This window comes from Azolla caroliniana, unplaced genomic scaffold (assembly GCF_043228905.1).
Source record: "Azolla caroliniana isolate FFs.n. ecotype wild unplaced genomic scaffold, voAzoCaro1.0.p SCAF_8, whole genome shotgun sequence".
Lineage (NCBI taxonomy): Eukaryota > Viridiplantae > Streptophyta > Polypodiopsida > Salviniales > Salviniaceae > Azolla > Azolla caroliniana.
Window position 1 is genome coordinate 21,881,440 of NW_028230443.1, and position 10,726 is coordinate 21,892,165.

The following is a 10,726-nucleotide window of genomic DNA, read 5'->3' on the forward strand; positions in this document are numbered from 1 at the left end:
GAGACGTACATGTGTGCAATGATACCCACCCCCCATACATACATATCAAGATTTTTCATGCTGTAATTATTAAGAGAAAACAACGCAGAAGAGGAACCCAAAAAATAAAACTAGGCATACAGACAGACATATGTCTAATGATAATCATGATGATGATAATGGCGATGGGGAATGGGTTTATTATTTATTGAGACAGGAACAGCGACTCTTTGGTTCCTTCCTTGGCAAGGAGGAAAAAACAAAGGAATTCCAAGTTTTCAAAGAGGGGGAGGGAGAAAAAGAGGGAGGCAAAGATCGATCAATATATAGTGTGTATATTATATATATGTATATATATCCATTGCATTTAGATTTATATTTAATCTGCGAATTCTTTTATTCTAGAAAAATCTGCAAATCATCGTCCTTCCTTTCCTTTACACATACATCACTTGATTTTGATGAGATGAGATACATAGATAGACATAGATAGTAGGCACATCTCTGATCGAAGGAGGAGCTGCAGCGTAGGAAGGAAGGAAACGAAGGATGCGAAGAAGCTCAGGCAGGCAGGCAGGACGGGACGAACTGATTCGGATTCGATCTCACGACGTACGATTTGATTCGGACGAACACACACACACACCTCAATTTCTCTATCTATCGCTCTCTCTATATATGTATATGTATATATATAGATGAGGGATCAAATGTTTCGATTCATGATGAGAATTATCTTCTTGTTGTTATTATTATCATCTGCAGGAGAGAGTAGTAGCAGTAGCGATGGTGATTTTGTAGGAGAGAGAGAAAGGGGGGGAGGGGGAGAAGGAAGGAAGATAGACAGACAGTTTTTTAGGGGGGGGAGGGGGGAGGGGCCTATATTTTTTATTTCGTTTAGTCGATTAATTTCTGCCATTCGTATCTCCCTCTGAATGCCTTCTCCCTCAGCGGGTCGAAATTGTACCTGTCCATCCATATACCACACACATTATTATTACATCTACATATATATTATATATTTATATCTATATCTATATCTATATCTATATATTCTTGAATGTATTGAATGAATGCTTCCATCTCTACTTAAAATACTCTTAAAGGAGAGTAATTAATTCACTCGTATCTATTCGTGAATTAATTAATTAATTTGGAAACATATAGCCCCCCCCCCCACCTCAAGTGGATTCATTACTGTATTTTTTTTCTAACCACTTAATTTTATGGTCATACATCAATTTATTTCGCAGGTAACTAATATTTACTTGATTCCTTCATAAATTCTATTGATGCAGTCTAATAATCCAACGAATTCTGGCTACCGCATTTCTGCAGATGGTTTTGCAACTAATTCCCAGTAAGATTTTCAGAATTATTACAGAATCCATGGATTCTGAATAATCAGAAAATAATTATGAGAAGCCCACCAAATTGACTTGATTACTTTCATTAAATATGTAGATAAGTTTTCTAATTACGGACTAATTACAATAATGGCTGCTGCTTCAGCAAATGAGATAAACCTTAATTAATTCTGCAGAACACAATCATCAGGTTCCGATCAATTTATGAATCAGTATCATCATATTCCCAACTCTACCCTAAAAGCAAACTTAAACAATTCCGCACTCGCTCGTGGCTAATCGGTCTATCCCAAACGAATTGTAATCTAATTGACAGATGGTTAAAGACGCGTAACAACTCTCGTCAGGCCATTGCTTAGTATATAGAATTAACCATGGCAGCCAGATTCCTAACTTACACTGCTTTATGCACCATCACATCCCTCACTACATGGCTAAGTGCAGATTACTGATTAAGTAGAGACAGAGATTTCAACAGAAGATTAAGGATTTATCAGAGGAATTAAGTAGGCTGAGGACTAACCACTCTCGTCAGGCCATTGCTTAGTATATAGAATTAACCATGGCAGCCAGATTCCTAACTTACACTGCTTTATGCACCATCACATCCCTCACTACATGGCCAAGTGCAGATTACTGATTAAGTAGAGACAGAGATTTCAACAGAAGATTAAGGATTTATCACAGGATTAAGTAGGCTGAGGACTAACCACTCTCGTCAGGCCATTGCTTAGTATAGAATTAGCCATGGCAGACAGATTCTTAATTTACACTGCTTTATGCACCATCACATCCCTAACTACATGGCGAAGTGCAGATTACGGATTAGGTAGAGACAGATATTTCAAAAGAAGATTAAGGATTTATCAGAGGATTAACTAGGCTGAGGACTAAACAGAACAAAAGCATGAGGATTCAACAGAAGATCATAGATTGAAGAGGGCTAAGAATTTGAAAGAATGATGAAAACTAAACAGAAGGTTAAGGATTAAAACGAAACAGATTATTAAAGCCTACCCCCTACCCAAGCAGCGCGATTAAATTAAGTATCTGACCAATTAAGTACCTGTCCATAAACCTTCTCCGTTGCTGTTGCTCGGCGTTGGCTAGAAAAGCTTCAATTTCGCCTGATGATGGACACTCGCGAACATTACAATAGTTGCTATTGGACGTTCTACTGAAAGGAGGGGCACTACGGGGTCTGCCGTTACTATTACTGTCATTATTATTATTATTATTGGCTGCAAAGCATGTAGATGAAACTGGCGATGGCGATGGCGATGGCGAAGTATATGCATGATTAAAGCAGTTATTACGAATATTACTCTCATACAGCGTCTTCTTCGACGTTGATCCTGGAGCTTCAGGAATGGAAGGGTCCATAATATCAGGAGCTTCCGCGATGGAGCAACTGTATTCTTCTTCACGATCACTTCTTTTTTGCACCGAATTGGAATTTTCTGCAGTAATTCTCAAATGATCCCTAGTCTGAATATTTTTATTGATGGCGTGGCGACGTGGCCTGTGATCAACGCAAAAAACAGCAGATTAAGAGTCTTAGATATCCCCATGGATACACCTAACTTACAACATATCTGACATCAAATAGGTTTATATTAGTGTGTTTTGCATTTTAATCACTGTGATTAACTGGCTAATTCTCTGACATGGACTCATTAGTTCATACCGAGCTATGGCGGCCACAGATCCAACAGCAACCATGGATGGACTCTCTCCACAGCAAGGTTCAATCTGCATCATCAATTTAGGTTTTAATTCTCCTTACTCAGAGGCAGACTCATGATGGAGACTTGCGTTCACTACCACTCACCTCAATCTGATCGACTGGAGCACGAATTAATGATCTACCAAGATCAGGATGAAGATGAATAGCATTGACAGGACTAATGATAGCAGCGTGATTATCTGCTTCTTCTTGCCCAGCGATATTGGAAGAGAGAACCTGTCTCCGGTATCTGGTTAGAACACCTAATGGCCTTCTGAGATTACCAAACCTACGGTCTGGAGAAGAAACGACAGAGCATTGGATCGAGGGAGAAGGAGAAGGTGGAGGTGGAGGATTAATTACAGAAAGATTAGATTCCAAATTGGCTTTTTTGTCACGAGGAGTAGAACATAGGTTTCCAGGCACATGGATGTGTAAGTCGAGTTCCTGCCCCCTCGTTTTGCGACCTAGAGAAGCTCTGCCATCGCTGGGAAATCCTGCAGCAGAGTTAGCACTACTACTTCTCATCTGTCGCAAGACTCTGAAGGATCGGCCATGATTCGCTTCTGCAGCAGAACCGTCAATGGAGCTTGAAACATCATGCGAACACTTCAATGAACCGCCACGAATATTACTGCTGCGCTTGACAATTTTCTGCGCCTGAGAAATGTCTGTTCTAGTTTCATCACGCGATACTTCTGCACCACCATCGTCGCCGTTGCTTCTCACGCATTTTGGACGGATTAGGTTAGAATTAGCTTTCTGCACACGAAGCTTTCTGCAGCTGCGAAGCTCCATTCGATGGACGCACGTCTGGTTCCGAGGGTCATCATCATCATCATCATTATTAAGACGAGGAGAAGAAGACGAAGCCGCCATGGCACTCGCTGTATTTTTGTGGCTATTCTCTGCTCTCCGAGCATGATGAAGATTAATCGAAGAATTAGCTGAGGAAGACCTCGGAGTTCCAGAAGAATCAGTAACCATGGCGTGCGCAATGGCGTTCTCCTTCTCATGAAGAGCAGCAAGGGCAGCTCGGGCTCGAGTTCTGACGCCAAGCGAGCTTCCATGTCCATGGCAGAAATGTGATACTTCTTGCATCTTCTCTACACCTTTACCATTCCTCATGTATTTCCCCATTGTAGCAGACGGAGAAGCCGAGCTACTTACTATTAGCAAACTGTGCTCTTTTCCATCTTATACCTATCTGCGTGTTAGGGTTTTCTGTTTTCCCTGTCTACTGATACATGTCAAAGGTAGTCACCATAGCCACTGCGAGTCAAAAGCTTTACTTCGTTTGCATTCTGCAACGTTCACAATCATCCAAGACACATTAACCGACTGCTTCGACGGAGAAGAAAGAAATCGCTGCTGATTAAAACGAATTTATCCTCATAATTAACTACTAATTCATAAATAGTAAGTAAGAGACAGACACAGAGATACAGAAATGGAGGGAAAGGGAAAGGGAAAGGGAAAGGGAGGGAGGGAAACGTCTGACTCACAAATTCTGATAACGATATATATATATACTGCTGACTTAAATTTGGCAACTTACAACTGAAAGTATTACATATAAGGTCGCCATTAAAGCTGTGTATTGAAAACAAAAAGCAGGTCTGCTGCCATTCCGCGTCTCCCTCAAAGAAGACGACCTAATCCGCAACGGAACACTTCAAATAGAAAATCACTGGCTCCCAAACCTGCTAAATATTAACTTTCCATTACACCTGTGTGTAGAGCAGACACGTACCGTTTCTGAATACATGCTGTTAAGGAAGGCTCTGTGAATAAGCATTCCATTCGCTACAACTGATTTCTCTTCTACTTTTTTCCTTTTGAGCTCAAGAATTAGATGATAATTTTTAACCTTTACTTCCCTGCGCCTCGGCGAACAAATTACTGAGCTCTATGAGCAGAGATGTGTGCCAAGGTTTTCAATGCTAGGGAATGAGACAAATTAGTGATCGGATCATAGGAGACAACTTGGCATATTCCTACTAAGCTTTTCCATAGGGAAGATAGCGACAAATTAAATGAGGAGAAGAAAGCACTGAGTGCAGAAACCTACCGGGGCTAGCATTTGGCGTTATCCGGGCTCCTTTCAGTAGAATCAGAATTTATTGTCGAGAGAGGAGATGCACTTGGGCTATATAATTTCATATAAAACAATCGAATTTACTGAGGTAACTTAGCGGTAGACATGGAGATGAACTGAAATTGGAGTGCAAAAAAGCCATTCTTTGGTTCATAGAATCATATGGATTTTTTTTACCAACAGGCATGATTATAGATAGACCTTACGCCATAGCCGCTAGTGTTGGTCTGCGAAACGAGGTGTAGTACTGTAGCTTGACGATAGGGTGGAAAGGTGAGCTGAACTATTATTCAATATTGAGCTTCGCAGTGGATGAAAAAGGGAGGATAATTCGACGTCTGATGATCTGAGAATGGCTACGATAACGAGGGAGGAGAGAGAGAGGAGACTGATTGTCCATTTATAAAAAGAAAGGACTGATGGCTCTGCAGAGCGCAACAGGAGACGTGTGGAAGTGATGGGATCGAAATCAGAAGAAGCAGCAAAAAAATAAAAACAAAGGGGAGGAGCGGAAAGAAAAAAGAAGCTAGAAAATCGAAGCGCCACAGAAACGCCAGCTATGGCGATGGTGATCTGCAGGCTATACACGGAGTTCTGCGAAGAGAGAGACAGAGAGATTGAGAGAGAGAGAGAACTTGAGCTAGAGCTATGGCTATGGCGTGTGTCGGAGTGAAAGCACAGTCTGTTGCCCTGTCTCCTGCATTCTCGAAAAAAGACGAGAGAAACTTCCTGTTCGGGAAGACGATGACGTGGATGCTTCCATTGCCGTCAGATCATTGCGCCGGCAACCAACGGTTCAGAAGCCCCCCTCCTTCTTTCTGCTCACAATCGGTCCGTACCCTCCCCGCATCCCGCCCATCGCGCTCCGCCCGTCCGATTCCCGAAATCCGACGGTAGCCGTCCCAGCCACGTGGCCCAATTCTGAAAGACCGCTCCACATCTCCATCGACGGCCCAGATTCGTTCTCGGGCCCACGTGATCGGACGGTTCGCAAGAGACATGACGGTACGCACGCCACGAGATGGAGGGCTGTGGAATCACGAGATGGGGGGCATCCATCCGATCGGACGGCTGAGATTGGATCGCGGGGGCTGAAGAATTCGTCGGGGTGCAGACAGAAAAAAGGAACGGTGGAGATGAGGCGCCAGCGCCGCCGCGTGGACGGCTGCGATGCATTGACAGCCGCCTGGGCCTGGGGGCTTTGGAAATGAAGAAGAAGAAGAAGAGGCGAGTGGGGCTGTCTGTCTGTCTGTCTGTGTTATGTGTTTTTTTTTTTGTTCGTGGGAATTTGGGCGGGAGATGTTTCCGTGTTGGGCGGCCAGTTGGAAGGAGTGCACCTGCCTTTGTCCGGACAAAGACACGAGAGCCAATGTGGAACACTGGTCAATTGAGTGAGTGGTTTCTAAGGGGTGGGGGCCAAAACCAGACAAACCTAAGGTTTTGTCACGTGAATCCCTTCCTTTGCTTATTCACACACACACACACACTAGCTCTTGTTTTGGATAGCCCCCCATTGCTGAGTTTAGCATCTTCCTGCTAAAACAAGCAATGGGGCCAATCCAAAAGAAATTGCACTAAACCTTTAGTAAATTTAGAAATGCACTAAACCTTTTGCAAGTCACCTATATAGTTAATAACTATTGCAAATTAACAAACCACCTACGGCTCAAGCACATGTGAAGGTGGAAAACCGAAATATATTCCCCAAGATATGAAACCCCCTAAGGATTGTATAAATCATCAACATCTAATCTTGTTTTGTAAAACGAAGCATGAAGAGATAGATATGTATTCATAGAATCTTGAGGTCCTTACATGGAAAGTCCTAAAAGGCGAGGCGTGATGAAGACCAAAATCACTCACTCATTGGTGGCAAAAAGAGATCCACTAGTGGTGCATCTCAACAATGAATTGTAGCTTGCTCTTGATTGCACTACAAATTTCCACGATTAAATGTCGATCAGGTCCCCCTAACACAAAAGCAACCCAGTTTTACACTACATGTCATGGGGGACATGTTGGTGAATTGCTCACATTGTGTTAAAATGTAGAATGCTATACTTCTATGGAAATGCAAATTTAGTGGTTTCCAATATCTAGTTTGGATGCTTTAGGTGCAACATACTTGTCCAACAACGCAATTCTTTAAGGGGTACACAAAACAAAGAACTCCATTCCTCGTATTTACAAACTTAAAATTTCTAGAAGTTTCCATGTTCCTTGCGAGGAAGCTCGATATTAATCATGAAACCTCGAACGCGCTATAAAATGTCATTTAATCAAAATTAGTTCATCGCACTCATTCCTATTGTGTTCTCTTCAAAGAATTACAAGAGGAGCCTCTCCATAATGATTGTCTCAACCTAGTTTTCGTAATGAGCTTTGTAATTATAGTGTAAGTAGTGGAAACTATGAGAGTGTTACTATTTTCTTTCCTACGGTGAGCATTTCCCAATGAGCTCGATTTGTATTACATTTACTACTTAATGTAATTCGAGTACATGTGAGGGATGAAATTTTGCTTTGTAATGATTTCAAGCAATTGAAAAAATCATAATGGATGCACCATTAAGTTTTTCTCTCTATGAAGATGAAGAAAACGAGGAGTCTTCTTCTGACAATTGCCCTTTTTTCGTGTGGAATGCCACTTCTAAATACATTGTGCCTCCCTTGTGCAAACATTGAATCATGTCACGTAAATGCTTAGACCAAACTAAGCACGCATTCCCTACATGCTACTACAAACAATATCCTCGAACTTGCATCTCAACAACGGATACTAACACTTCATACAATGCCATTGTTTTTCTCTATTCTTCCTTTGATGATAAAAAATATTAAAGTGTGCATGGGTAGGACTCGCACATTACAGGCCGTTGCCTCCCATGTATTCAATATATCATCATCTCTTGAGTTTGAGGACATGTGCCATCTGAACAATCCCTAATAAAACAGGAGATAAGTACAATATTTGTGAGCAAACTCTGTTTTATGTAATTGCATATTCAAGTTCAATAATTCAGCAAGACGGTGCAACAAAATAGAGGAAATTGTAGACACAACATATATGCTATTATGTAGGGGTTAGAGTACAACCTTTGTATTAAATGATGGAAACAAACTTATGGAATGCCCAAATAGTGAAATTTTGAAACAAGCTTGCTTATTCACTTTAGTTTTACTCTCCCTAGTTATTATGCCAATGTAAAATTGCTACACTTGCAAGGCAAAAAAGAGCAACATTTGGTTCAAATTGTCACATTGGCCCACTATAGATGTACATATATATCATTAAGATCATCATCTTAGTCACAATATATCAAATGCACTCTTTGCATATATTTATGTTTTATGGTTGTTGTCTACATATCTCAACATATTTTTTGGTTCTTGATTATTGTGCAATGTCTTGGTTGCAATCAATTACACTATCACTTCTACCTTTTTAGGGTTGGTACCTCCAATGTTAAGGGGTTAGGGTTGATGACGATGATGAAGCTGTAATGGCGGAATAGGGTTGTGATGGCGATATTGATAAGCATTGCGAGGTGGGGATGTAGGTTTAGGTTTAGGGTTGATGATAATGGTGATAACGATAGGAATTGGGTTAGCGATGATGATGCTAGTGGGGTGAACAATGTGATGGTGAGATTTATAAGCATTGCGGGGTGGGGGTGGTGCCTACAATCGCTTCACCCTCCTCGCAAGGGGGTTTAACATGAGAGAGGGAGAGAGAAGAGAAAAAGGTGTCAAAGAGAGAGAGAACTTATTCATTGTTTCATTCATTCCCCATAAGGGGGTTAAATAGTTACAAGAGCCCCCTTGGCCATTCAAATTTCACACTAATCACTCACTCATACCTCTTATTATCTGTCCACTCACACTCATAATCGTATACATACACATACATACAACAACATTAAGTCTCTTCGCCCTCACTCATCACACTCAACTCTCCATACATCTTGTGTGGTAACATCCAATACTAGAGATTACAATATAAAGAGGATAAAATGAGCTTATGTTCTCCTTAGTGAATAAACATGGATACGAAGATGGTTTAAAGCATCAAATCCTTATATCACTGAATTAAGATCGCCATTTAGACACAAGCTTACAAAGTAAAAGAACTATAATTTTAATGCCCACAATTTGTTAATCTCAAAAATCAAATGAACACGTTGATGTTGCACCAAGGGCGCCTTACTTCTTTGTTCTTCATTCTAATTTTTAAAAAATGAGGCCGATAGTTAGATAATAACATATCATACATTGTAGGTCCCACATGTGAAAAGCACCTACTCGAGTAATTCATGTTGATTAATTACCTATGCATTTTTGAGCCCCGTTTGAAGTTCCTTCAAAGGAAAACCAACCACAATTTACACGTGAAAATAATTACATTAAATGTATGTAATGTGTATTTAACAAATAGATAAGCCACAATCAAACATGATTAATAATGTAGATAATAGAAATAGCTCATCTAGTTATTTATTTTTTTCCCATAAAAATTATCCTCCATTAGTATTAAGATTAAAATAGCCAAAGGCAAGATACAAAATAATCCAACATTACAATGAATAATGTGTAGCCAATCTTTCTAGATAAAGATAAAGGCAAGATACAAGATAATATCAGTGAAGCTCATCTAGTTATCTGCTCATGTTGAAAGTTGAAACAATATAATTTGTAGAGGGAATTAACTTTAATGCACTATTGATATCCACTAGATTAAAAACATGTGATTCAAGTTAACAATATGCTCATTCTAATTAATCATCTCCTCTATTTGGTATCACGTGAACTTACTTATAATAACACAACAATGAACACTTATGATATGAGGAATTATATCACTGAGAAAGGTAATCTTTTGTTTCAACACACAATTGTTTATTGGACATTCCCATGAGATAAATAAGTTATTCACATGACATCATGTGTTTTAACAATGGAAATTCTGAATAATCCATAAAATAAGACACATCCATTTTTTGTCAATCATGTGGGAGTGAGGGTCACATGTTTATCCAATTGATGCAAATAGAGCTTAGTCATTAGTTTTGCAAGCTTTGAAGTGGGTGTGCCAAATGTTTCACCCTACAAATCTTCCAATTTGGAAGGCGAGACATTGGTCACTGAGTTTATGGATTTGCCTAACTCTTTAAGGAATGTCCAAAAAGTTCGTATAACTCAATATTGAACAAGGGTGGCAATGACCAATGTCATCGAGGGGAAGAACATATCATTACTATACTTGTTTGAACCTTGTGGTAGTGATGTAGTGATATGCATGCCCTACATGGACTTTCAACATTGGGTACCATACTGGGATGAGACATGCTAAGCTTCTTATTTGAATTGCATGACCCACGACATGAACATTGCCTCTTGATTAGAACCCAATAATCTTGCAAAAACAGTTTCCTTACTCATAGTAGGAGCATTGAGTATTGGTCAAGGCTCAATGAGCCACGTACATTTAAAACGCAAGCAAAGAAATTCATTCCCAAATAAAGCAAAGAGACCACATCAAACATAGTGGGAGATAAT

General features: G+C 40.2%; 1 protein-coding gene across 1 annotated transcript; it reads right to left on the reverse strand.

The window, feature by feature from the left end:
- Nucleotides 1–820: 820 nt before the first annotated feature.
- Nucleotides 821–4,307, reverse strand: LOC147861348 (uncharacterized). The gene is made up of 4 exons (XM_087323817.1): nt 3,178–4,307; nt 3,034–3,098; nt 2,413–2,868; nt 821–946 (listed from the first exon to the last, which is right to left on the reverse strand). The coding sequence occupies exons 1-4, from the start codon at nt 4,210–4,212 to the stop codon at nt 877–879; spliced, it is 1,626 nt and encodes a 541-aa protein (XP_087179943.1). The 5' UTR covers nt 4,213–4,307; the 3' UTR covers nt 821–876.
- Between the last annotated feature and the right edge of the window lie 6,419 nt (nt 4,308–10,726).

Coding starts and splice junctions, on each gene's coding strand:
- LOC147861348 (XM_087323817.1), bottom strand. CDS start 4,212: ATGGGGAAATACATGAGGAATGGTAAAGGTGTAGAGAAGATGCAAGAA. Junction 3,099..3,177: donor CTCCAGTCGATCAGATTGAG/GTGAGTGGTAGT, acceptor TTGATGATGCAG/ATTGAACCTTGCTGTGGAGA. Junction 2,869..3,033: donor TCTGTGGCCGCCATAGCTCG/GTATGAACTAAT, acceptor CGTTGATCACAG/GCCACGTCGCCACGCCATCA.